General features: G+C 33.7%; 1 protein-coding gene across 2 annotated transcripts; it reads left to right on the top strand.

The window, feature by feature from the left end:
- Window positions 1-11,366: 11,366 nt before the first annotated feature.
- On the top strand, window positions 11,367-26,121 carry LOC133292368 (probable LRR receptor-like serine/threonine-protein kinase At1g06840). 2 transcript variants are annotated; one of them, XM_061490785.1, is made up of 21 exons: window positions 11,367-11,487; window positions 11,598-11,763; window positions 12,159-12,309; window positions 12,940-13,011; window positions 13,205-13,276; window positions 13,556-13,699; window positions 13,844-13,915; window positions 14,042-14,113; window positions 16,517-16,591; window positions 17,213-17,281; window positions 17,456-17,524; window positions 17,732-17,803; window positions 18,013-18,096; window positions 18,381-18,449; window positions 18,655-19,139; window positions 19,840-19,998; window positions 20,740-21,023; window positions 22,158-22,209; window positions 22,444-22,694; window positions 25,281-25,415; window positions 25,618-26,121. In XM_061490785.1, the coding sequence occupies exons 2-21, from the start codon at window positions 11,667-11,669 to the stop codon at window positions 25,960-25,962; spliced, it is 2,829 nt and encodes a 942-aa protein (XP_061346769.1). In that variant the 5' UTR covers window positions 11,367-11,487; window positions 11,598-11,666; the 3' UTR covers window positions 25,963-26,121. The 2 variants fall into 2 exon arrangements, with proteins under 2 accessions (XP_061346769.1, XP_061346762.1); XM_061490778.1 differs by having other exon boundaries at window positions 18,381-18,491.
- Window positions 26,122-26,453: the final 332 nt, after the last annotated feature.

The following is a 26,453-nucleotide window of genomic DNA, read 5'->3' as shown; positions in this document are numbered from 1 at the left end:
GATTATCTAATTCGGTGCTACTCCACTAAAAGCCCGAACTTGAACTCCAAGATTAACAACACTTATAACATGAATATGCATCGCCCCTTTGTAGAATGTCTATAATTGATTGACAAGTTTTCTGTAACTCAATCAATTATTTATTCCCTTGACTATGATAGTTTCTTTAATGGATTACATGCACTGGCCAGTGTCTTTAATATCCAAGTACCGAAACATATCAAGGGGACATATCCTACAAATTCCATGTTGTTTATCTCATAAATACCGATAATCAAATAATCTCACTCCCAAAATACCGAGTTATTGGCCGTCAATAGATCGAACCTCACCCGTTGGTAAATCAAAGAATGAAAACTATTTGATTACCTATTTATCATAAACTCAGGATTAAGAGCAATTACATAACTATAGTTAACTAGAGATTTGATACCTTATGACAGAAAAACAACCTTAATCAAATCTCTCCTTGATCCTTTCAATGTGAATGTTAACTCACACCAATATTTTACAATGATTCAGACAAAACCATTTCATAAAATATTGCAGCCTAAATAAAGTGCCCAACTTTATTTAACAGCTGTGAATCCATTCATCAATTGTGAGAACCTATGATCATGTCCTCTATGAACGTATCCATATGATCATATACTCCACAATTTGATCCGGACCTTTATGTTTGTAAATAGTGCGCAAAATAAATAAATAAAACCTTATTTATGAAATTCAGAAAATTATTTTATTGTTTCATTGTCTTACTCCAAGAGCGCAATGAAACCAATAACTCCCACTTGCTTAATGCAAGTCGGATCCTCCTAAGACCCAAAGAAGTAACATGCCTCTCGAACACAAGTTCAGGCAAACTCTTAGTAACTGGGTCTGCAAGATCCACCTCTAATGCTATCTGAGTTTAGTGAAAAATTCATAGCTCGAGGTTGATTTTCTTGAGTCAATATCCACTTGAAATAACTGAATTTTTGAAAACTCAGCTTTTCAAGACTCCCAACCAGCATATAATCTCTCGTTCTCCAAAGATACTTGAGTACATGCTTAACAATAATCTAGTATTCCCCTAGGTTCAAAATGGTACTATCTCACTACTCCCACTGCGTGACAGATGTCTGGTTTAATGCCCAACATGATATGCATGAGTCTACCTTTGCCAAAGCATAAGATATCCTACTCATGCATTCTTTCTTCTTAGAAGTCTTTGGTTACTCCTTAGGAAGATGAATTCCACATCTGAGAATTATAATTCTTCTATTAGAATTCTCATGTTGAATTTTGGCAAGAGTTTTGTCAATGTAAGTAGCCTGAGGTGATGCCAACAACTTATTCTTCCGGCCTCATAAGAGTTTTATACCAAGAATATAATTGGCTTCCCCAGTACTTCCATACCAAAACACTAACTTAGCCAACTCTTTATGCTTGATATTACCTCCACGTTGTTTCCAATAAGGAGCATATCATCTACATAAAGTACCAGAAAAACTACTGTCTTCCGTTGAATCCTTTACATACAAATACACATCATTCATCAAGGTTCTCTCAAAATCAAAATTTTGATAACCTGATCAAAACTGATGTTCCAAGACCTGGATGCTTGCTTAAGACTATGAAATAGACTTTCACAACTTGCATACCGTGTGTTTCTACCCATTTGCTATAAACCCTTTTTGGTTGTAGTATGCAGATATCCTGACATCCAACTCCCAAAATTAAATCTCATAATTGAGACTTATAGCAACCAAGAGAATCTGGATAGACTCAAGCATGGCGTCTGGCAAAAAATGCCTCCAAGCTAGCTTTGAAGTTTTTCACCTTCCTGTCCATCCTCTCTTTGCCTTTTATGTCCACATGCACCTTGTTGGTTTTACCCCTCTTGGTGTTTTTACTAGGACCGAACGGAGTTGAAGTACAAGTATTTCATCTCATTGTTCATAGCTTGAGCAACACTTGATCAACAACATTTTCTAGTGCATTATCGTAACTAGTAGGATCAATGTCACTCAACAATAGACAACTTGAGAGTTAACAAGGTTCTCTCCCACTACGAATGTACTGCACTAGACCTTGTGTATTTATAGGTAAAACAAAGAGTGGGTCAAATGATGGATCTTCAATTTCTTGAGGATCCGCTTATACTTGATATTGTTCCTTTACATGTGATACTAATATTTCTACTAGTTTCACTTATATATTATCATGTTGAATTTCCAATCATGGTTCTCTTGTTTGTTCACTTAGAGATATATTTATCCCCTCTTGAACAATCAAGGGAACAGTGGATGAAGCTTCTAGAGATTCTTGAAATTCTTGATCTGAGATAAATCTCATCAAGAATAACTTAACTTAAGAGCTTATAATTTCTTATCTAGTCCTCCTTTAAGAAAATCATGTGAGAGCTCACTTAGATTATCTTGTCCTTAAGACTAAATAAGAAATCATCCCTAGTTCTCTTAGGGTAGCCAAAAGATATGCACTCTTCCATACAAGATTCCATCTCATTTGACTGCTGTTGTAGGACGTGTGTCGTAGCACCCTAAATCCGAATATGGTTTGATCTGGGCTTGCACCCTTTCCATAATTCTTTAGGTGTCTTTACAACAAACTTTGACGGAACCAAGTTAAGAAGGTACATTTCCTTCTCTTAGGCATCTCCCTTGAACAACATTGACAAAGATGAATAACTGAACATGATCTTCACCAAGTCTAGAAATGTTTGATTTTTGCATACTGCAACTTCATTCAACTAACGCGTTCTTAGAGTTGACAGTTACGAAAATTATCCCCTCTTAAATCAAGTAAGACCTGAACTTACCAGATAAGCAGCCAACACTTTAGTCAGACCAAAGTGTTTTTGATTTGAACACCTACATGCTTTTCTGCCTCAGACTAAACCTCTTGGAAATTTCCAAAAACTTTAGACTTACGACGCACTTGGTTCATCTGTCCAAATCCAGAGTAAACATTCATATAATGAAGTACTCATCACCTCTTCTGGTCTGAACGCTAATTGGTCCACATACATTAGTATGTACCAGTTCCAGTTGAATAGTTGCGCAAACCTTTTTGGCCCTTGTAGGATTGCTTGGCCATTTTACCTTCCAAATAAGACTAACATGTAGCTGTTAGTTAAAAGATTCTTGAACTTTCAGTCCCTCTTTTAACTAAAACATGTTTCCTACTTGAGATAATGTGACTCAATCACAAAGGCCAAAGTTATGTTTCATTTGAAACTTTTATTTCTTTGGTGAATGTTCTTGTTCATCACCTTTTCCATTCAACATAACAAATTTAAAAAAGGGTATAGGACATATGTAATAAAGACTATTTAAACAATGTACCAGAAAAAACAAGACGAAGATGAACTTCGAAATGTAACTGAGGAATCAATTGCATTGTCAACCCATGTTTTAACCAAAACAACTAACAAAAATTGAATTCCTCTTGAAATCTGGAACAAATAAACAGTCACCCAAAACCATAGTCTTATAAATAACTTGTCCTACTGCAAATGCAGACACAAGTTCCCATTTTCAAGCTTAAAATATCTATGTCCATTGCTGACAGGTATGCCATGTTTGAACTACTACAAAGAGTAACAAACATAATCAGTGATTCCTGAATCAATAATTCATTCACTGATCAGGCCTCAATATACCCATGTCTGGTTCTTTTCATCACCTCTGGGCAATTTTTCTTTCAGTGTCCCTTCAGTCTGCACTTGAAGAACTTGCCTTGCGGCTTCTTCATAGCAACTGGTTTGACAACTGATAACCAAGTTATTTTGTTCTTGTTACCACCCTTGGGTTTCCCTTTGGATTTAACAAGACTCTTAGCAAAGCCTGCACCGACTGCATTCTGTCTAGCAGAACTGCTAGACGCAGCAAACATGTCATTAAGAGCCTGAAGCATTTCTACTCCACTCTTAATCATGTACACTTGCTTCTGCAAGTATTTGGAAAGACTGACAAGAACATAGCAGCGAACTACCATATCTGCCCTTTCCCAATCTGAGAAATGCATCTTAGTTTCCTAAGACGCATCCTCTGCAGGTTGCTATGGCCCTCGCATTGTCAGAACAAATTTTAGCTTCCATGTTTTAGAACAATATCAAAAAATTTGCTTTTCACTTATTCATAGTTGGTACCATCTAGAGGTTTTCGACTCAAAATCATTTCTAAGATATTTTCTGAAAAACATATAAAGCACACAATTACAAACAAATAATGCAATAAACAAACGAAGTGCAAGTAGATTCTCATAACTACTCTTGTTTATTGTTAACAATCCTTCAGTTTATCTTTACAAGGCTTACGATGGGCAAGTCACTTGTAAAAACCAAAATTGTTATTTGGGCCTTCAGTGCCATTGCCAGAGCCTCGATGGGAGGGTTAACAATTTTACCAAAGTTGAATGTAATTAACCATTGTTTAATTTCAAAATTATCCTTAGTGTCTAAGCATTGCCGACGATGGGCCGTACAATACTTTACTAAAATTTTGAAATTATTAAGATTTAATCTAGTGAAATCTGATTATCCTTATCCGATGGGGCTTCAGCGATAACCATTTCACTAATAAACCCACAAATGGAGCCCGCAGGTTTTAAAATTAATTAATTTTTAAAACCTTCACCCATTCAACATTTTTGTTTGAGAATTTTCATAAGCCCAGTCGAATTCATTGTTTAATTTCAAAATTATCTTTAATAACTTAGTATTATCGACGATGGGACGTACAATACTTTATTAAAATTTTGAAATTATTAAGGCCCAATAAAATCCAATCATGCTTATCCGTTGGGGCCTCACATGATTATTTTATTGATAGGCCCACAATGCGCCTGGAGGTTAAATTAATTTCTTAATTTAAATCTCCTCCCATAGATATTTAAGTCCAATCTAATAAAATCTAATCATGCTTATTCGATGGGACTTCACATGATTATTTTATTAATGGTCCTATAATGCGCTTGAAGGTTAAATTAATCTCTTAATTTAAATCTCCTTCCATTCAACATAAGCAACATTTTCTAATTTCCAAGAATTATTTAATTGAGAGTATCCTTTGTTCGATTTCAAAAACTATATAAGTAAGAGCACCGATAAACGTGCACTAAGCTTAACATAATTTTGAAAGCATTAAGGTCCTGAAATCCGGTCACTTTACGTCAGCGTGTGCTCCAAACAATCATGATACATGAATGTTGTATGCAGCGTGTGTTATTCCATGACCATTTCAGAAAAAACCCACAAATTACTCGCAAAATAAAAGAACTCTCTTAGGAAATTTTCTCTAATTATTTTTCTAGATTTAAATCATCCAAATAGCTGACTTAATTATTAATCTAGATTGCAACAATCATAATAATTATCATTTATGAGGATAATTTGAAATCAAAATAATTTCCATAACGATTATTTGTCTTGATGTTAATTATCCAAAATTAATTAATTCAATTATTAATCTAGATTTTTAATAAAAATCATAATAATTATTAATTAATTTCCTAGGATGATTTAAAATCAAAATAATCCCATAATAACTATCATACTAGTCGCTGAAGACATAATAGCTATTATGCTCATGCAATCAATACAAGTTATGCAACAATATGGCACCACCTATTCTATATGGCATGTTATCGCAATAAAGCATGTTATCAATCATATAATTTATACCAATCAATAAAAGCATTAAATCATAAATCATAATTACTTTAATCCATGACCTTCCTATTTTAAAGAAAATAAAATAAAATAAAATTAAATAATACAACTTTGGAATTCGACTTTCGCCTAGCCCATAGTATCTGTCTCAAGCCCCTTTAGGGTTTCATGGGCCCAAAAGCCCAAAGACCCAATCCTTTGGCGAGAAACCCTAGGACGCGAAAGAGGAACCCTAGCCGTCAGGTCTGCCGCGCCGTCACCCGAAGTCAAATCAGGCTGAAACTCCAGGGGAAGGACCGCCACGTAGAGACGAGTGCACCGCCGCCGGAACCACCCAAAAAGGTGGCCGGACGCTCCCTCACTCTCCCATTATTTTCTGGAGAGTGGCGGCCACTCTCAGCCTCTTGTGGAGGCGCGTGGTGGAGCGTGGAGTCTCCGATGGTGGTGATCCACCCACCGTTGTGTTCGTATTTCCGTCCTCTTTCCAACCATATATAGATCTCCTGATTCCGAGATCGGGAAGACCTCGAAAAGTCTTCGACAGTACTGACTGCGCATCTTACTCGCGGTTTCTCGATCTTGAACTTTTACAAAATATTGGAAAAATACACAGAAATTTCGAAAATAAATAAAAACAGCAAGGAGGAAACCTAATCATATGGGATTAGCCTCCTTGTTACAAATCGAGAAATACACGAGAGACCCTAACCATGGATTAAAGCATTTTTACCGATTAAAATTTAAACTTTTATGAAAATGAATTATAAAATGCACATGCTAGATTCATACCATAATCCTAGAACCCTAGGTGCCACATTTCAAGAAGCAAAACTAATTAATGAATAGTGAAACTAGATTCACATACCAATGTACAGCCAAGGCTCTGATACCAATTGTAGGAAATCTTAGATTTATGCGGAAGCGGTTTAGGACCTAGTACATTGGTATGCTTACCGAATCATCCTTGTTTCACAATTACCTCTCGGTGCGCAGGTCTCGTGTAGAATCTTCCCTTGTAGGATTCCTCTTCACGAACAGCTCACCTCAGCGCCGCAGCACGAACAACCTCCTTGAAGCTGGACTGTGGCAGATCTTCCAAACTATCTCTCGAGGAGGAAGGGGAAGTGTGTGGGCACTGATTAGATTCAGAGCTTGCCTCTTTCTCACAAAAAGGACCTTGGAGGCTGATGACTTAAGAGGTACTATTTATATGGGTTCCAAGAAACCCTAGCTCATTGGGCTCTAGGTTCCTTGGGCTCTTCTCATACTAATAACCCATTTGGGCTTTAGTAAAAGAGCAAACCCAACAATTGTCACACTCTGAGGGTCTAAGCTAATAAATCATTTAAGTTATTATCATCGAAGACATTCTGTTCCACGTGATCTTCAACTACATAATTCAAAATTGTCTTCATCTAAACTTTCATCATGAGATAAAGTTCCTTCATTTTCCACAATCCATTCATCTTCGGATGAAACATCAGCAATGTTATATTCAACAATTTTTCTAACTTGCTTAACATCATTCTAATAGTTAAAATCGAGATTTGAATCTTAAAATTGGGACTTAATAAATGTCTAAATCGAGATTTTATATTGGAAAGGATTTTAAGTGAAATCTAAATCGTTTTAGCAAAAATAAATCGTTAAAATCAAGATTTTAATATTTAAATCAAGATTTTAACTACCATGGTTCTACCTGCCTCAAGGTAATTATTGGTAATAAGTAATTTTCGACTAAGGTTTTGGATGGAGCAAAATAAAAAAAATGTCTCATTTAATTAAGGAAAAAGAAAAACTAAATATGATAGCTAATCAATCCCCATTATTAGCGCCCCATTACTTCCCAATCATATTAGGTAATTTTCTTTTTTTATTCAATTGATTTGTTTCCTTAATTTTAGCTAACCAATCTAATTAATTGGTTTTAAATTTCATGATTATATTTAAATTCAAATTTTAAATTTGAAATTCAAAATTCAAAATTAATATTAATTTTATTAATTTGTGAGTAACGTACCCATATAATTTAAATTTTTTTTAAGATGAAAAATTTATATTTTTTAAAAGAATCTAAGTCATTATATGAATTACACGTGACAAATTTTTTTACAGACTAATTCTGAATTTTTATATAGTATAGATATGTGCATGACAAAAGAAAGTTAATGCTATTGTCGTTTAACGATCTAGTATCTAACTTGACTTAAAATTGTCAGGTTCAATTTCCCGTGAGTTTTATTAATAGTTACTACTCACAGTCAGTATAACTTTCTCAATCTTAAAAAGTGCAAGGATTTATATAGGAGTTAGGAGACGTCCAATATTAAAAAGGAAAACAAAATAAATTCGCATCTTCAATTTGGAAAATAGAAATATTTTTTCATCATCTCAAAAGTTAAACAGTTAATTGCTGGTCTTGACCTTTCAAGTCTCGCAATTAGTTTTTGAAAGTTTATTGATGTTGTTCACTAACAATAGTTAGTTAACTATATAACAGGGCTATGCCTAGCTAAGATCAAGTTAAGACCAGAATAAGCTCTTATCATTTTATAATACTCAGGACAGTAATATAACTTACCCCATAGGCCAGAACTGTGCAACCGGGGCTAATTATTTTGCGAGTAAATACTCTTTTTGGATTCTTAACAAAAAAAAATATAAAATTCATTTTAATTTCTTAGAAATAAAAAATATTTATATTAATTTTTTTTGAGAGATTAATATGAATCTTTTTTGAATCTTTTAGAAAGAAAATGAATATATATTAGTCTTTTTTTTGTTGAGGACCCCAAAATATTTATTCTTATTTTACTCTTTGTGAGAATTTGCGTAAAAGAATTAGTTTGATTTCTAGATGGCTCAAGCTCAATTCATTTGATACGTTATATATATATTTTGGCATATATAGCCAGTCAAACTAAAGCCCAGTCAAACTGCTTAAAACACACATAATAAATCAAGCTAAATCAAACCAATACCCTTGACAAATTAAATCAAAATAGGAAGCTTAATCTTGTCCTTTAAACTGGACCATTTGACTTGGTAATAAAAAAGAAAATAATAACCAAAAAACGACTTGTTCCCATTTTTCAAACTCAGCTATAATTGATATTTTTTTTTTCACACAAATTCAAAATATTCATTTTGATTTACATGTTAGTGGCTAGTGAGAGTTGGCTAAAAAAACGATAATTTGAACCGTTTAGATGAGTTTTTTTTTAAAAAAATAAAATAAATTAAATTTGTGCATTATTTTGTAAAAAGTTTTTTTTTTTTCAAAAGACATAGCTATTATGCATTTGTATCAATATCTAACAAGTAGTTTTAAGTATAAATTAGTATTTTTGTCAGAAGTAAAAATCTTGACTAAAAAAAAACCATTTTAGCTTCTTCTTTTTTTATGAAAAAGTTACATCTAATTAAATACAAACTTAATATCAAAGCTTTTTTTATTTAAAAAAACTTATTGGAAAATAACCTATCCACACGTGCTCTTAATCGATAGAATCAAAGAATGTAGGTTCATTTTTGTTGATGTGTACACGGATCATTATCATATTTTATAAATATTTAAATGAATCTGTTAAATGGTCAATAATAATTATATGGGTTTTATAATTCTCATTTAACATGAGAATTTAAATTTTCCTACACACCCTTCGATTTCCGTGCTGACATGGGTCTTACATATAATTTTTTCTAACACCTGGGTCCCACATACTTTTTATCTCTACAACATGAGAATTGAATTCTCATTTAACATGAGAAAATCAAACCCCTAATTATATATGCACAAACATTTTTCTCACATAACATTCATAAACAGCAAAATAAGTGGCTGAAATTTTGTCATTAATTACTTTATTCACATTCTAAAAATTTTCATTCAATTATGAAAAAAGTTTTGAATTGAATATTTATTATGAATTCTTTATTTATATATAATCTGCAAGTATCATTTTATACTCTTTAAACTTGTGTTGTGCCTCTTACCTTAAAATAAGGCAGCATTTCTCTCCTAAGTTTTTTTTTTTTTGGGTACATACTCTCCTAAGTTTTTTAATCCAAAAACAAGTGTATAATTTTTTTAAACAAAAATGTGTAATTATTTATTCGTATAAAACAGAAAAGATACTTAAATATTATAGAATTTGAAACCCTTTTTGATACTTAAATAAAACAGAATTTAAGTCTAACAAAAATATACTGCCTACTTTGAAACCCTTTTTTCCCTCCTTTTTTATTATTGAATTTGAAACTTAAATACAAAAAATAAGTAATTTTTTTTTTTTTTTTTTGATAACAAGTAACTTTTTTTTAAGAGAAAGAGAATAAAGAGTATGTTTGAGACATTTTTTTTAAGGGAAAAATATTTCTGCAGTTAATGCAGATAAGTTATCTGTATTTATTTCAAAAACGACGTCATTTTGGTATTGAAATCTTAAAAAATTATAAATATAAAGATTATTATAACCCTGAAATAAATTAAAATTACAAAAATACCATGATTTTCGTCCCAAAACGACGTCGTATTAGATTTACGGCAGAAAAAACGAATCCTTTTTTTAAAGCTAAAAGTTATTTTTAAATTACCGTTAAAAAAACTTAAAAATAAAGTTAAAAATTATTTGGTAATTATATAAAAATATTTTTACAATTTTAAAAGGGGAGATGAATTAATTTATTTATAGGGTAAATTAATTTATTTATAGGGTAAATTTTTAGGGTGAATGATAAAATTTGTAAAGAAAAGAAAAACTAAAAACTAAATATAAAAATTCCAAAAAGCTTTTGTAAAAGAAATATTTAACTAAAATTTCTCATCATAAGTAGAGAAGAAGCTAAATTAAGGATAAAACAAATCTAGGATTGTATAAAACTGATTAAAATTTTGCAACGTGCGGGGGATTCGTTGATAAATGACGAGACATGAGCTATATATCGAGCAAATCTTTGGTTCGGTACACCCATTTAAAAAAAAGGAAAAAACTACTCTTATGTTATTTGTGATGACTTTTTTTCTACACACTCTTCGATGAATGTATCATATTTTTTATTTATTTTTATTTTTTAGGTGGTAGAGCTCACAAATTTATCTCTATGACATGAAGATAACTTATCTCCTTTAACATGAGATTAATAAAACACTTTAAAAAATGGATAATTTTTTTTTTTTCATTTTAATCTCTTAATTTATTTTATTTGATTTTTTTTTTTTTTTTTTTTATATTCCTTTCCGTTCAAACTTTTCTCATACGTATTATTAAAAATATTTCCCTATATAACGTAGGAAGTTTGATGTTTGAACTTTGAACTTTGAACTAGGAAAGCCCTCTCTCACATAAACATGAAGAGGTGTCAATTTCTGTTCATTTTTTATTGCTTCTGTGGTTGTCTCGTTCAGGCATTAATCCTCTTCTTATTTGATTCCACAAAGTCAAAACGACTAACTCCGTTAGAGAACACTGTTTTTTCTAATTGGTTATTGCTGTTTACGCATGCACTGATTCACCTTCAGTGATGAAAGTGATGGCCTTCGTCATCAACTGCCCCGCTGCATTTGCGACCAGGTCACAAGTTTTACCTTATCTTTGCCACTGCCTACGAAGTTTTCAATGCTGATATTTTGGTACTCTGGTTATAACCTACGTGTTATCTTTGCTTCTCTCATGATATTTGCTTGCAAGTTAAAATCTTTTAGCATTTTGGGTTCTTTTTTTTTTTCCCGTTAAAGGGTATTCTTGTATTGTTTGATAGCTGCTGGGTTTTTTTGCACCTAGATATGCATACATCGGGTTGCTTTTGAAAAGGTTATTCTACTTTAGTTTTATAGCTGCTGAGCTTTTGGACTTGGAAGCATACGGGGTTGTTTTTTAATGCACAACCATGAATGTTTCTTACTGGTTTTTGTTGTTATCAGGGCAAAAAAAGCACTGTGCTTAGTTCAGGAGAGGTATTCAAGAGGTCTGGTGATATCCACCTTCCGGAGATGTATCTTTCAAAGGGTTGTAGGTGTGAAGTTGTTCTCTGCTTGTGGTTCTGTTGCTATTTGCTTCTCGCTGTTGGTCAGACTGACCCCACTGAAGGTATATTTTATTTCATTTTCTTTTTTTTTTCTTCGATTGGCATTCCATGCTTTGCACCTCTTTTATGATTCACAAGCGTTTCTGGAAGTTGTAGCTACTCTATTGGGATCTCATCGCATATGTATCCAAATGGAATTTTTTTAATGTTATCTTGAGAAGGACCAAATAGATTTTATCAATATTTATTTACTTCTATGTGTATTAATGATGTAAAACATCATCTCTAAAGCTACTAGCCAAATCCATAAATATGATATTCATGTCTCCCTTAAAATAATAATTTTCAGATTCATTAAAAATATTCATTTCTGCCAAAATAATATGCTTATAATGCGTGATGTTGTTTTCATCGGTTCTATTGATAATGTGATGATTTGATTTGCTCTAATTTGCAGTTGACGCATTGAGAACCATAAAGGAAAGTTTGATTGATGTTAATGGAAATTTGAGCAGCTGGAGTAACGGAGACCCATGTACATCTAATTGGACAGGGGTTTTGTGCTCCAGTACGACATTAGTCGATGGCTATCTACATGTTCAACAATTGTATGTCTTTAATCTTCCACTTTACGTTTCTTTTCTGCATAACCCATGTTAACTTGGGTAAGATTCCATTTTCTTGGTCCATATTTTATTTATCTTTCTCCCTCTTGTCTGTTAAGGTGCAAATAGATTCACAATAGTTGTTGTGAGTCCAAACTTTCTTAATCCACAGTAATTAGATTGGAGAAGTTAGTGTAATCAACTGACTACGATAAGGGCTGTTGTCTACAATATAAGTGCACAATTCTATATGATGATATTTTCAATGCAATTTGATGAATTCAGATATCTTGAAGCATAATCTCTGTGAGGGCTGTTGTCTACAATATAAGTGCACAATTCTATATGATGATATTTTCAATGTAATTTGATGAATTCAGATATCTTGAAGCATAATCTCTGTTTAACAAGCTATCTATCTTATTCATCAACTTTCTTTTACTTCTAGAATCAATCCTAACCCTACTCAATGCATAGCATGATAATCCAATCTCAAGTTCTCATGTAAAAAGACAAGTAAACTTTGGATGAGTCTTCTATTAATTACATTTTGACACAGTTTTTTGAAAACCTTCTCTTTGCTACTACTTCTTTTGACACATTTGTTTAATAACCTTTTATCTTTGTCTGTAGGCAACTACCGAACTTGAACTTGTCTGGAACTTTGGCCCCAGAGATTGGGCGCTTATCTTATCTGGAGATAATGTAAGACTGTAGCTGCATTGATATTTGGAATGCAACCCTGTTAAATATGAAATTTTTTCAATATTGCAATGGCTAGATTCCACTTTTGCTCAAGAATATAGTAGATTTGATTCATATCAATATTTCCATCGTGTAGCAGCTTGCAATCACATATTCTTCCTTTGATATATTCTTTTATTTGTATTCTTGGAAGGGACTTTATGTGGAACAACATAAGTGGGAGTATACCGAAGGAAATTGGCAATATCAAAACTTTGAAACTCTTGTAAGTTGAATCGTCCATCTAGGACAATATGCTGGCCATCATATGATTAAATAATCTAGTTGTTTTGCAACCTTGGTAATTCTGAGTCATTTCACACATATTAATACATGAATACATGAACAAACTTGTTATTGGATCAATCATAATAGTGTTTTCTATATAAATTGAAGTTAAATACTAGTTTCTATAGTATAAAAAAATAAATTCAAATTGTTGATATATTGACATGACGAGCTACATCGTTTCTGCTTTCTTTCTTATTAAGTAAAGTTTTTGTAGGCTCCTGAGTGGAAATCATTTAAGAGGTCTGTTGCCAGAAGAGCTTGGCTATCTTCCAGTCCTGGACAGAATGCAAATCGATCAGAACAATATTACAGGATCTATTCCTTCATCATTTGCAAACCTGAACAGCACACAGCACTTGTAATGTTCTCTATGATGATTAATACAGTTTGAAAAATTACCAATCTTGTTAATTTACTTGAATTCTTTTATTTATCTACGTTTGCTATTCTTACTGAAAAAATGAATGAAAATATCGCTTCATCTTTCCCCCTAATTGAGCAGTCACATGAACAATAATTCACTCAGTGGACAAATCCCACCAAAGCTTTCTCGCTTAGGAAGCCTACTTCACCTGTAAGTTTGTGTTCAGATAATCAGATATGGGTGACATAATTGCAGTCTTTAACATATTTTCTGGTTTTATTTAATCCTTCATTGTTATGTCTATCTTATTGACAATATGTATCTCTGGACGTGCAGTCTTCTTGACAACAACAAGTTATCAGGATATCTCCCCTCGGAGCTCTCTGAGATGCCAAGCTTAAAGATACTGTATGATTTGTTATTATTTGTGCTGTATATGTGTTTAATTCCTGTACGCTCATTTACTTTCCATTTTGTTCGGGATGAATAGAGCACGTATTCTTTATGGATTTGGGAACATTTCACTCCTCCTCCACTGGGTTCAAATCTCCATTGACTGTTCCATTTTTCTTATAACGTATATGATTTGGACTGTTAAATAATAAAATATAGGGTATGAAACCTCTCATTTGAGTTTTCATATGAAAGGGTCATTTGAAGAGGGAGGTAGACAAAGAGGGCCAAAAGAAATTTATGGGGGGTACTATTTAGGGTCGTTATTTCTATCTCTTTTAACATGACCTATCAAGTGAAAAACTCACATGAGACAATCCATTTATATATCATAACATAGTAATTGGCTCTTTTTTGTTTCCCTTGGAGCCTTATGCATCGGAATATGCCTTTCTTTTTATCCTTTCCTTTCCCTTATATCGGAGATTCTTTCATATGTGATTAAAGTACCTTATTAGTTAGCACGTTAGGCTCTATAAATTACATATCATTCTTATTTCAAATATAAGGTACCTTTAGAATTGATTATTTTCTTTTCAATTTATTCTTCAGCATTACTTTGTCATGGAAGTTTTTACCAAATGCACTATTTAGAAAACGACAAATTTATGTTATGATGCACCTCTGCATCCATAAACAGTTTAGCCATTGGTCATTTTCATGAAGTGTACTTCAACTTAAGTAGAACAGTTTTACTGAGAGATTTTTAAATAGTGAGAAGCATTGATAATGTATGATTCGTGTGATATATTACCCGGTGATTTATAAAAGGACGAAAAATTGAAGAAGAATTGAAAAACGTTAACAAAGTGGCAATCACTCTATAATGTTTCATTTGCTTAAAAAAAGAGAATATTTGTCTTCATGGCGTGCTTCATTAGCTATAATAGAACATTAGATGTTCAAGTGGCACAATAGTGCTTCATGCTTAATTCTGCATAGCAGTGTCACAGGGCTGCTAAACCAATAATTGTCCTTTCAACATAGCGGCCACAATAATAAAACTAAATTAATATCGTGTCAACTTCAAGGTGATGTTAAGCATGCATTCCACTGCTTCATGTTGCATGCTATTTATAATGAATTTAACAGAGAGCAAAAACTGTTCCTATTCATTCATATGAAAAACAAAGAAGACAATCGAATGGAGAGTAGTTCTAAAAACATAGAGAAAAGGATCTTGATGAGAATCCTTCAAACCAAATCAGAGAATGAAATATTCCCAACATGTTATACAAGTTGACTGGAAAAACCTGGAGAACTAAAAGGATGGACTCTGTAAAAGGTTTAACTGAATTGCTGGAGAGCTGGACGCCAAAGGATCAATTTAGGATTTTCCTTATTATTTCTTACTGCAGAAGTCTTTTTGTTGACACAGAGATGTCTTCTACTAGGTGTTAACCATGAAGAATGGGAGGCAACAAATGTAATATTTGGTTGAATCACTAGAGTACTATAATGTTCTTATGACATCATATCTATACTCTATTCAAGGAGTTGCTTTATTTAAAGAAGGATATCATGGCCCTAGAGCCTTAGCACAAGTGGCATAAGGTCCCATTTGGAACTACTTGATACTGGGATCAATTTGCACTTAGGTTGCTTTGCTTCCACTTTAGCTAGCCCTCCCCCTTCCCACCAGGATTTAGACCACCTACCAAATAAAAAGAAGAAGAAGAAGGAAACTATGGATTTATCTAAGGGTAAATCATTACAGTTTAAGTATGGTAATTCTATGGAATGGTACAAGCCTAGGCAATACTGCAAAATTATTAGAGAAATATAATATAAAACTATGAATGTAGCCTCACCTAACAGCTTAAGCTTTTGCATTGAAATGGTTCTTTATATATAATACAAATCAATCTCCAGTTGCAAGAATTGAAATTCTAGGGTTAAGTTAAGAACTAAGGAGTGAATGCTTCGCCAATGGTGTCATATATCATAATTTGTGTCAAATATCAAGAGATACGACATCAAATATCAAGAGATCTTTTTGCAAAAAGCTGATCGGCTCTCTGTGGCCCTTTCTCATTAACTAGGCAGAGTTCAAATGCCTTACATTGCAGGAGAGATTACAGGAGTCATTGTCCTGAAGTCTAGCGTAGAATATTCTGACAGTTATTATCCATATGCAGGTAATAAACATGTGATAAAATAAGTATTACAGCCAGGCCCTATAATAAATGTTTACAATTTGGACTACAATACTGGAAAGTTGCTATTTTTGTCATTGTAGAGATTTTAGATCCTTTTTTTTGTTTTATGTTGCTTTTAAAATATTGACTGATTTTATGAATATTCCTTGCTTGATAATTATATTTTTAAAGCATTTCTTGGATCTTCTTGTTCTTGCAGTCAACTTGACAACAATAATTTTGGTGGAAACAGCATTCCAGATTCTTATGTCAACATGTCAAAATTGTTGAAATTGTAAGTGCATTTTGTGATCCCGTATCTATAAATAAGTTACCAGTACAAGGAGACCAGGGGGAGCTGAGGTGCTAGAGCTTTTAATGTTTTGTTGTGAATTACCAATTTGACATACTATACCGTAATTTCTTGCATATGGAACTTTCAATTAGAGAAAAACATTGGCAAGGAGTTTAAAAGTAAAGGTCAAACAATTAAAAAAAATACAATCATCAATATTGCTTCTGGAAATGATATTTAGACAGTTGATCACTTGCACCATAAATGAAAAAGAATGTCATAAACATACATATAGTTGTTTGAATCAATTAGTATAACGTGGTCTTATCATCTTTCTTTCTTTAAACGAGTATCTTATAACATTCAATGAGTAACGAATCATTGGGAATAATGTTCTGTCGCTGATGCATTTGTCTGATGTCCGAGTTGCTTTGGAATTATTTGGTCTATTTTCTTTTTTCTTTATTTGGAGGATAGTCAGGATACCACATTGTCTCTCCTTATATTCCTACTTCGTTCTGCTTAATAAAATTTTTTGTCACAAATTTTTAGTTTAGTCAGGAGAAAGAGAAATGTTGTGTGTGTAAGATTGACCATCTATATGTTACTTGGTTTTATCAGGAGCCTTAGGAACTGCAACTTGCAAGGACCGATTCCTGATTTAAGCAGGATACCAGACCTTGGTTATCTGTAAGTTCAGTTATCTAAATTTTGTTCAACTCATTTTATGTATTGATTTATAGGATTCTGTATTAAGAGAAGTGGCTGCACATGACAAAGAGGATAGTAAGATATGCATGTTTAAAAGACAGTCTAAGACTGTTTGTAACTATTTCTACTGACTGTTTTTTCTGTATATTCCAGCGACCTCAGTTTCAATCAGTTGAATGAATCAATTCTTTCTAAGAAGCTTTCTGAAAATATCACTACCATGTAAGATCCTCTATTGCTTGAACAATATGTCATCTATAGGTCTTGCATTCCATTCACTATTTGGATTCCCAATGTGGATATTTTCCTCATATGTTAAGTGGTCTGGAGAAATCTTCAGAATATGATTACATGGATTTCATATAATTTTATTGTTTGATCTCTGGGAATGTGCGCAGTGATTTATTTATTTTTTGGATACATGTGCAGTGATTTATCAAACAACAAGCTTACTGGAACTATTCCATCCTACTTTTCTGGTCTGCCACATCTTCAGAAATTGTAAGTTGTTAATTCTTTCATCCTTTCTTCTTCTACATCAAGCTGTACTGCAAACTATAAACCAAATAGCGTTAACTGTCCATCAACTTATCTTACAAATCATATTTTGTTGAATTTATAAGTCAAGATTCTATTTTTTTTAATTTTTAATTTTATATATCACTCTATAAAATCAATGGCTTTTCAAGACATATCTTTCCCTATGACAGGTCACTTGCAAACAATTCATTGAGTGGCAATATTCCTTCTAACATTTGGCAGAACAAGACTAATGCAACAGAAATGCTTCTCCTGTAAGACCTGAAATGATAATTGCACATTTTTTCTCACGTATATCTGTATTTGGGAGTGTGTGGGTGTGCACTCTTCGGTTTCATCTAGAAAAGATGGTGGTTTGGGGTGGGGTTGGGGGGGGGGGGGGGGGGTGCATTAGCTGATAGTATGTGTGTCAACATGCAGATTTCTGTATATTTTTTGAGGCATCTTACATTCTTATGTGTGTTGTGTTATGCTTTTGTATTTCCTTTTGCATAGATGCTACTGAACCTCAGCTTGGGCTTGACTTGTGATCTTGCAGGGACATGCAAAATAATCAACTTACAAGCATATCAGGCAGTACAAATCTTCCTCCAAATGTCACAGTCTTGTATGCTTCTAAACTTATATTGCAGTCTATACTGAAATCAGGGTAGTGAGGACTGGAGTTTCTCCTTGTTATGCATATTCAAAATATTAGTATGATTAGTATCCTTATGGTGAAGGTCGAAAATTGTTGAACATTGCATTCAACATATATTCCATCTTTTTTGGATAGCTTGTCACATTATAATTTGAAAATTATGATTTTTCAGGCTTGAGGGAAATCCTCTATGCTCAAATAATAACACCTTAGTTCAGTTCTGTGGAGCTGGAAGTGACAATGGCGTGAACAGTAGCTCCAGTGTCAGCTGTCCTAGTCAGGCATGCCCTCCTCCTTATGAATACAATGTGGAGTGTTTCTGTGCAGCCCCATTGATCATTGATTATCGGTTGAAAAGTCCAGGATTTTCAGATTTCCGTACTTACGTGGATGCATTTGAGAGCTTCCTGACAGATAGTCTTAACATACATATTAATCAGCTATTCATTAATAGTTTTGCATGGGAAGAAGGGCCTCGGTTGAGAATGTACTTGAAGCTTTTTCCTATATATGTTGACAATAGAAGCTCTCATATTTTCAATACAAGTGAGGTTTTTCGAATCAGAAACTTGTTCAGAGAGTGGACTATTCAAGACAGTGACTTGTTCGGGCCTTATGAACTTATAGACTTCATTCTCCTGGATCCTTACAGGGATGGTAAGTCACAGAAACTTGTTATGATCTGCTAGTGTTTGGTGGAACTTGGACACTATTAACAGCAAATTTGCATTTGAATTATCTTTAGGTTGTTGAACAGTATTACTGTATAAATTTCACTCTCAGGCCTATTGATGGATTGTTGGTATAATTTTTTTCTGCATGTTGAGCTAGTGGTTCTCCAGTTTCTGTAAATGAATCATCTTTCTATAGTATAACTCATGCTTCGCATGTCAAAGTTTGCGAAGATAGTCTAACTAAAATTTTCCTTTACTTATATTGCCATTTAGTATGTGACTGCTCCGAAGCTGTGGTGCAGTTGCATTTTGTCGACCTTTATTTAGCTATGATATTCTGGATGAGTTGACATCTGTCGATTACTCCTCAAATTCAAAGCATATTTTGATTTGCTCATTCTAATTCTTTAGAGATGTCATGACAAAAATGAAACGTCTGTGTTGTGATAATTCACAGAATTGCACGATGGAGATGCAGTGCTCTGTTCCGTATTATATTGTACATGTTGCATGTTGCTGTCAAGTTAAGAGAAACTTTAAACAAAACCAGTTAAATTTGGAAACTTAATGTCACTAGAACTCATCAATGAATAAGCTGCTGCATTATTTGATCCATATATGGAATATCATATTTGCAAACTGTTTTATGGTTGTTCTCATACTATTGCTTATTATTGCGACAGTGATTATCACTTCTCCAAGTTCAGGGATAAGCAAGGGTGCACTGGCTGGAATAGTTTTAGGTGCAATTGCAGGTGCAGTCACATTATCTGCAATTGTTTCCATTCTAATATTGAGAATACGCTTGAGAGATTACCGTGTGCTTTCCAGACGGCGTAATGGTAAGTACCTTATAATGAATAAGCTAGCTTATTATTAATTTTCTCTGTCTTGTCTTCAATGCTCTGGCTCTTTCACAATCAGAAGTCTAGATGTTATTGGACATAATGTTATTTTGACTGAACCATATTCTAAATCTAATTACCTTTTATCACCATTCAGAACAGTCGTAATGTTTTCACATTAACCTTTTGGGATTGTCCCTGTTGGCATACTCTAAAGCTAATTATCTTTTACATCATTCAGAATAGTGTTAATGTTTTCACATTAACCTTTTGGGACAGTGCCTGTTGGCATGGATTGGGATGTTCTCAAGAATGCTTTCATAATAAATTGATTTCCTGAAAGAATTGTACGATCCATGTTGAGCCTCATTTTCCACTGAAAATTATTATTTCACTGATTTTATACCCCTTTGGTCTCGTTCCCCCCTTGTTTTTGATAGAAGGATACTTTATTAGAGATAAAAGGGGGAAAGTACAAGTATATCCAAGGCTCAAAATTCTAGTTACAACAAGTAACAAGAAAAAACCTAGGCAAGGCTTCCTGGTCTCTCTGCATATCAAAAATAGTAACTCAAGTTGAAATTGTTGGTCCCGGACGAATTAAGAAGGGGGTGGGGGTACTTGGAGGTTGTAATGTTAAAAGAAATAAGGAACTGGGAATTTACTGATACTAACCATATCAGATTGGTATAAGTTGATTAAAATATATCTTAAACATAGTTTTCTATTTTTTCACAGCATCTAGGATCTCAATGAAATTTGATGGTGTAAGATCATTTGATTATGAAGAAATGGCCTTGGCTACAAACAATTTTAGTGACTCCGCAGAAGTTGGACAAGGGGGGTATGGAAAGGTTTATAAAGGTATTCTTTCTGATGGCACTCTTGTTGCCATAAAACGTGCACAGGAGGGATCACTGCAAGGTGAGATGGAGTTCCGTACAGAAATACATTTGCTATCAAGGGTACATCATCGCAACCTTGTGTCTCTGATTGGATACTGTGATGAAAAGGGTGAACAGGTAACTTCTGTTTTAAACTTTAGAAATCTAAACTCAATCGAATGGTTTTAGTAAAAATATTTAGTTGTCTTTGATTCTTGGTGTTAATAGTCACGCATCTTTTACTGTTACTTACTACATAATATTCATTGTATTATCCCTATATATCATTATAATAAACCCAACAAAATAATTACTTGCCTAAAATAATGAATAATCTATAGAAACAGAATATTTAAAATAATTACAATGATGTATAATGAATATTATGCATTAAGGAATGGGAAAAGATGTAGGACTATTACAACACTCCTCCTCAAGCTAGTAAATAAATATCTATAATTCCCAGCTTGCCTCTAAGATCCTAAATTAGTTAACAGCACATACATTGCTTTAGGGGTGCAACTAGCAAATGTGTTTACTAAAAGGCTTCCCTCGGAGAGGTTTCTGGATCTTACTGGAAAGCTGGGAATAATAGATATCTATTCTTCAGCTTGAGGGAGAGTATTGTAACAATCCCACATCTTTTACTATTCCTTACTGCATAATATTCACTGTATTCATTGTAATTATTGTAAAAATTATGTTTTCATAGACTAGTCATTATTTTAGGTATGTAAATATTTAATTAGGTTTATATAATAAACTGAACCCATGTATAGTATCATTGAGGAAAATAATATTCATTATTTGTGTATTTCTTCATTCAACTCTTGATTTGTTTTTGGAAGTTTTAATTTCCACTAGTCCCACTAGCTTGCCGTCACATGTTGACTCCTTGAGAATATGCTTGTACTAAAAATAGGATGCTGATTAAAATCAAAATTGAAAACATTTCATTGAAAAGAGGAGGTAAGTGCATAAAACAGCTTCGCCTGAATAACTTTATATAAAAGGAAGGAATTCATGGTTGCAAAACATGGCAAGGTGTTCTTGAGTTTCTGCTCTTTATGAGTCATTCTTGAAACAAGGGATATTTTGATATGACATAAATTTGCGTAAGCTAGAACCAATGGAAGTTAGGTAAAATCCAAATTCATATTCTTTTTCTTATTATCTTCCCTTTCAAAACATTTTGGTTCTGATTCTCCCTTCAATCGTCTTTCCTTCTGACTACTTTTTTTTTTCGTTTGGTTTGTTGCTTTGTGCTTGCAGATGCTGGTTTATGAATACATGCCCAATGGAACGCTGAGGGATCATCTTTCTGGTACATCTTATGCTCTTATTATCTAATTTGCTTTATTGTCTATTAAATTACCGGTGTCCATACCATTGACTATGTCATGAATGATAAAAGAACTGATATTGTTTTGCCTGTATAAGTTTTCCTTTCTCTTTCTGGTTCCGATTTGAAGTACAAAGAGGTTTGGATAATTTATTTTATAGAAAAGGCATGCCCTTCTATTTTGTCTCTAACTGTGTACTTAATGTTTTATGACAGTTCATTCAAAAGAACCTCTTAGTTTTCCCATGAGATTGAAGATGGCTATAGGGTCAGCTAAAGGTCTTCTGTATCTACACACAGAAGCTGATCCTCCAATATTCCACCGGGATGTCAAGGCGAGCAATATATTGTTGGACTCTAAGTTCACAGCAAAAGTTGCTGATTTTGGACTTTCACGGCTTGCCCCGGTTCCAGATATTGAAGGAAATCTTCCTGGTCATGTATCTACAGTGGTAAAGGGGACCCCGGTAAGGCTTTTATAACTGGATTTACTTTTGCTAGTGGATAAGACATCCTTCTACAAAATTACAAAAAGCAAATGTAGAACAATTCATTAATTTAAGAAGGTTGCCCAATCTATCCAAGCTCTGTCAATGATTCCATTTTAGATACAATGATGGAATTGATCATTTTCTCATTCTACTGCTAATTTTGTCATTGACACTGGGCTAACCTTGGGCATTGTTTGGATGTTTCTTTTGGAGAGAATAAGGGGCATTGAAACTTAGAAGGGCAGGTATATGGTGCAGTTGGAACTATTATACTTTTACTATTGAATAATAGGAAAAGAATTATTAGGATGGCATCATTTGGAAAAATGTTATTAATCGTAAAGCATCAGTATTAATGTTTTGAGAAGGTTCAGATAAATCTCATACTCTTGCACTCTAACCTTTTTTTTATGTAAATTTTATACATATATATATATATATATATATATATATATATATATATCACTTACACCCCTATGCTTTTTTTCCTATCAATTACCCCCTATGGTTTTATTCTATCCAAATCCACCTTTAAGATCATTAGTAATTGAACTAACTTGCCAATTTTACTCAAATAATGCCTAGCACCTGTCTTCAACTAGGGAAGTAAACGTGCCAATAATATGAGGAAAAAAAAAAAGTGCACTTCAACAAGAAACCTCAAATCAACATGCATGTTAGCTAACATATGAGGCTAATCACAGCTGCAACAAAATGTGAGGGTTATTGGTTAACATATATAAGGTCACCCTACCGTACGTTGTATCTCGCTGCAAGATAGTGAGCACCAACAGGACCCCTACTACCGTAAGGATAGTACTCTGAAATTATCTTTTTCTCTTGTAGCTCACTCAAAACAGGTGTAAAGAGTGACCAAGCATCCACTTCATCACTACGTATGAAGAGTCTTCTTTCTCCTTCAATGGCATCCAGAAGTAGCCTCTCATAATGTAGACACATGAAGTGGCAAACGTGCGTAAACGATTATATGGACATTAGAAGGGTAAAATAGGAAAGTTAGTTCAATTACTAACGGTGTTAAAGGTGGGCTTGGATGGAATAAAACCACAAGGGGTTTTTGATAAGAAAAAAGGCATAGAGGTGTAAGTGATAAAAGAGTAAACCACGGGGGGTTTATAAACTTTTCCCTTTAGAAAATTTTATGCCCGTAAACAATCGTCAATGCTGGGTATGGATTTCTCAAACCAACCTCATTTCCCATACTTGACAAATACTTTCCTTTTCCTAAATTTAAGTTCCTTCTCTCCCACGGTAGTGGGTGTTTCTTCTATCCATGCTTAGGTATACCATCAACATATCTGAAACATTAGAAGTGTTCAGTCTGTATTACACTGGTTGACTTGAAATATCACTTTTGTTTGGTGATGGCTGATGGTGGCTCCTCCATGCATTCCGGTGGGTAAGAAGTGGTAGTACACTTGAATTGTGAAGAAGAGAATGAGGTGAAATAATTGACTTCGACACTTATGTCAATAAGTGAATGAGATGAAATATGTGAATTGTAGAGATGCATGCTTAAGAGCTTTGGCCTTTGCATTTACAAGAGAGATATCTTGTTGAGTTGTGCCTCTTGAGTCCATCAGAGATGATGTGACATTGTTGAATTCATCCTTCCACGCCAGAAGAGATATGAACTTGAAAAACATATTTCATGTATTTTGACTGGCACTTAAACTTTAAACCTAAGCTCCGAGCTAGTTATTGGTAGGCCAATTAGTGGTTATGTGCAAGGCTTAAATTTTTTGGTGTAACTTTTTAAGCAGCCTAAAGAATGGTCCACTGAAGATATGAGTTTGATAATCAAATTAATTGTGATTGCAAAACAATTTCACCTGATCAAGATTTTATCTTTTACCTTTAGCTATCTATTTCTTGAACAAACCTAAAGACTGAAAGACAAAGGGTTTGTATGACTAGATTTTAGGGCGTAAGTTCCTCATGGAAATTTTTTGTTGAATTGTTTAGTAACTGATAATGTAGTTTCAGAAATTTATAGCAAGTTAGCAACCAATGAATTTCATCTTCTTTCTGTTTATTACCAGTCTAGTAGTATTCTTTGATTTAGTCATGTACTTTTTAGTAGTTCTTGTTGAGATATATAGTCCCACATTGGTTGTATGTGCAACTAATGTGGAGTTTATAAGGTCTTGGGCACTCTCACCCTTTGAGCTAGCTTTTGGGGTGGTGTATCCCAAGGTTCTTTACATGGTATCAGAGCTTGATCCTCACCGCCTCCCACTTTAAAGTGGAATTAAAATAAAAAAGCACAAAAGGTACACCAAAAATTGGGCCTGTGCATTGTCCACCCTTCAAGCCCAGTGGGCTCTCGTGTGAGGGGGCGTGTTGAGATATATAGTCCCACATTGGTTGTATGTGCAACTAATGTGGAGTTTATAAGGTCTTGGGCACTCTCACCCTTTGAGCTAGCTTTTGGGGTGGTGTATCCCAAGGTTCTTTACAGTTCTTGATATATTTTTATACATTGGCAAGGTTGATTTTATCTGTTCAATGATTTACTCTCTCAATTGTTTGTCCAAGCAGGGTTACCTTGATCCAGAGTACTTCTTAACTCACAAGTTGACTGATAAGAGTGATGTTTATAGTCTTGGTGTTGTATTTCTGGAACTTGTGACAGGGAGGCCACCAATATTTCATGGTGAAAATATTATTAGACAGGTATTGCTGGGCTTCTGTTCCTGACAATTGTGATTGCAGCTTTAATGTTCAACCTTTATCCTATTAATCAAAGGTTTTGGTCTAGACAGCACTAAGTATCTGGCATAGGTTTAGTCAAATTATATAATGTCCAAGTAATTTGTACCGCTTGTCAAATTCATATGAAGATAATAGACACTTCTTATTTTATTTTATTTTCCAGGTTACTGTGGCGTTCCAATCTGGTGGAATCTTTTCGGTTGTTGATAAACGTATGGGGTCTTATCCTTCTGAGTGTTTGGGGAAATTTTTGACTTTGGCCTTAAAGTGTTGCGAAAATGCACCAGATGAACGGCCAAAAATGGCAGAAGTGGTTAGGGAGCTTGAAAACATCTGGTCTATGATATCTGAGTCCGATGCCAAGGGAGTTGAATATGTGGCAAGTGATTCTGGAACAATATTCAGTTCACCACATTCATCATCTACTCTAAAGACTCATTTAATTTCAGGAGATGTGTCGGGTAGTGACCTTGTTAGTGGAGATATACCAAGCATCAAGCCAAGATAGAAGTTCCAAAAGATCAACTTTAGCAAATATGATTATATAATCTGCGAATGTCAATACCCTGTGAAATGAACAATGAAACCGTATTTACTATTTTTCATTTGTTCTTTTTGTTAATTCTTTTTGTACAACCTGTTGTGAGATAAATTGACAGAACACAGGCTGTTATGTTAATATATCGATTTTGTACACCCATTATACTTCAAGCTGACAGAGCAACTTTTGCAAGTACCAAGTGCATGCATACCCTATGGCCATCTACATTTCCTTGATAAATATTTATGGGGAAAAATATCACAAACATATATAAGTTTAACATAGTTCTGTCTAACATACCTACATCCACGGATGAATTATATTGAATTTATTATGATTAACATTACAATATTTTTGCCATGGATAATGCTATAATTCCCCTTACACCACAACTTAGGCACGGATGAAAAGCTGTAAACCCTTAACCAACGCAACTTTTACATGGACAAAGTTGAAAT

The sequence above is a fragment of the Gastrolobium bilobum genome, unplaced genomic scaffold (assembly GCF_033153095.1).
Source record: "Gastrolobium bilobum isolate Gb01-03AN ecotype WA unplaced genomic scaffold, APGP_CSIRO_Gbil_v1 utg909, whole genome shotgun sequence".
Lineage (NCBI taxonomy): Eukaryota > Viridiplantae > Streptophyta > Magnoliopsida > Fabales > Fabaceae > Gastrolobium > Gastrolobium bilobum.
Note: the sequence above shows the minus strand (reverse complement) of the source record. Positions and strands in the feature narration are given on the sequence as shown.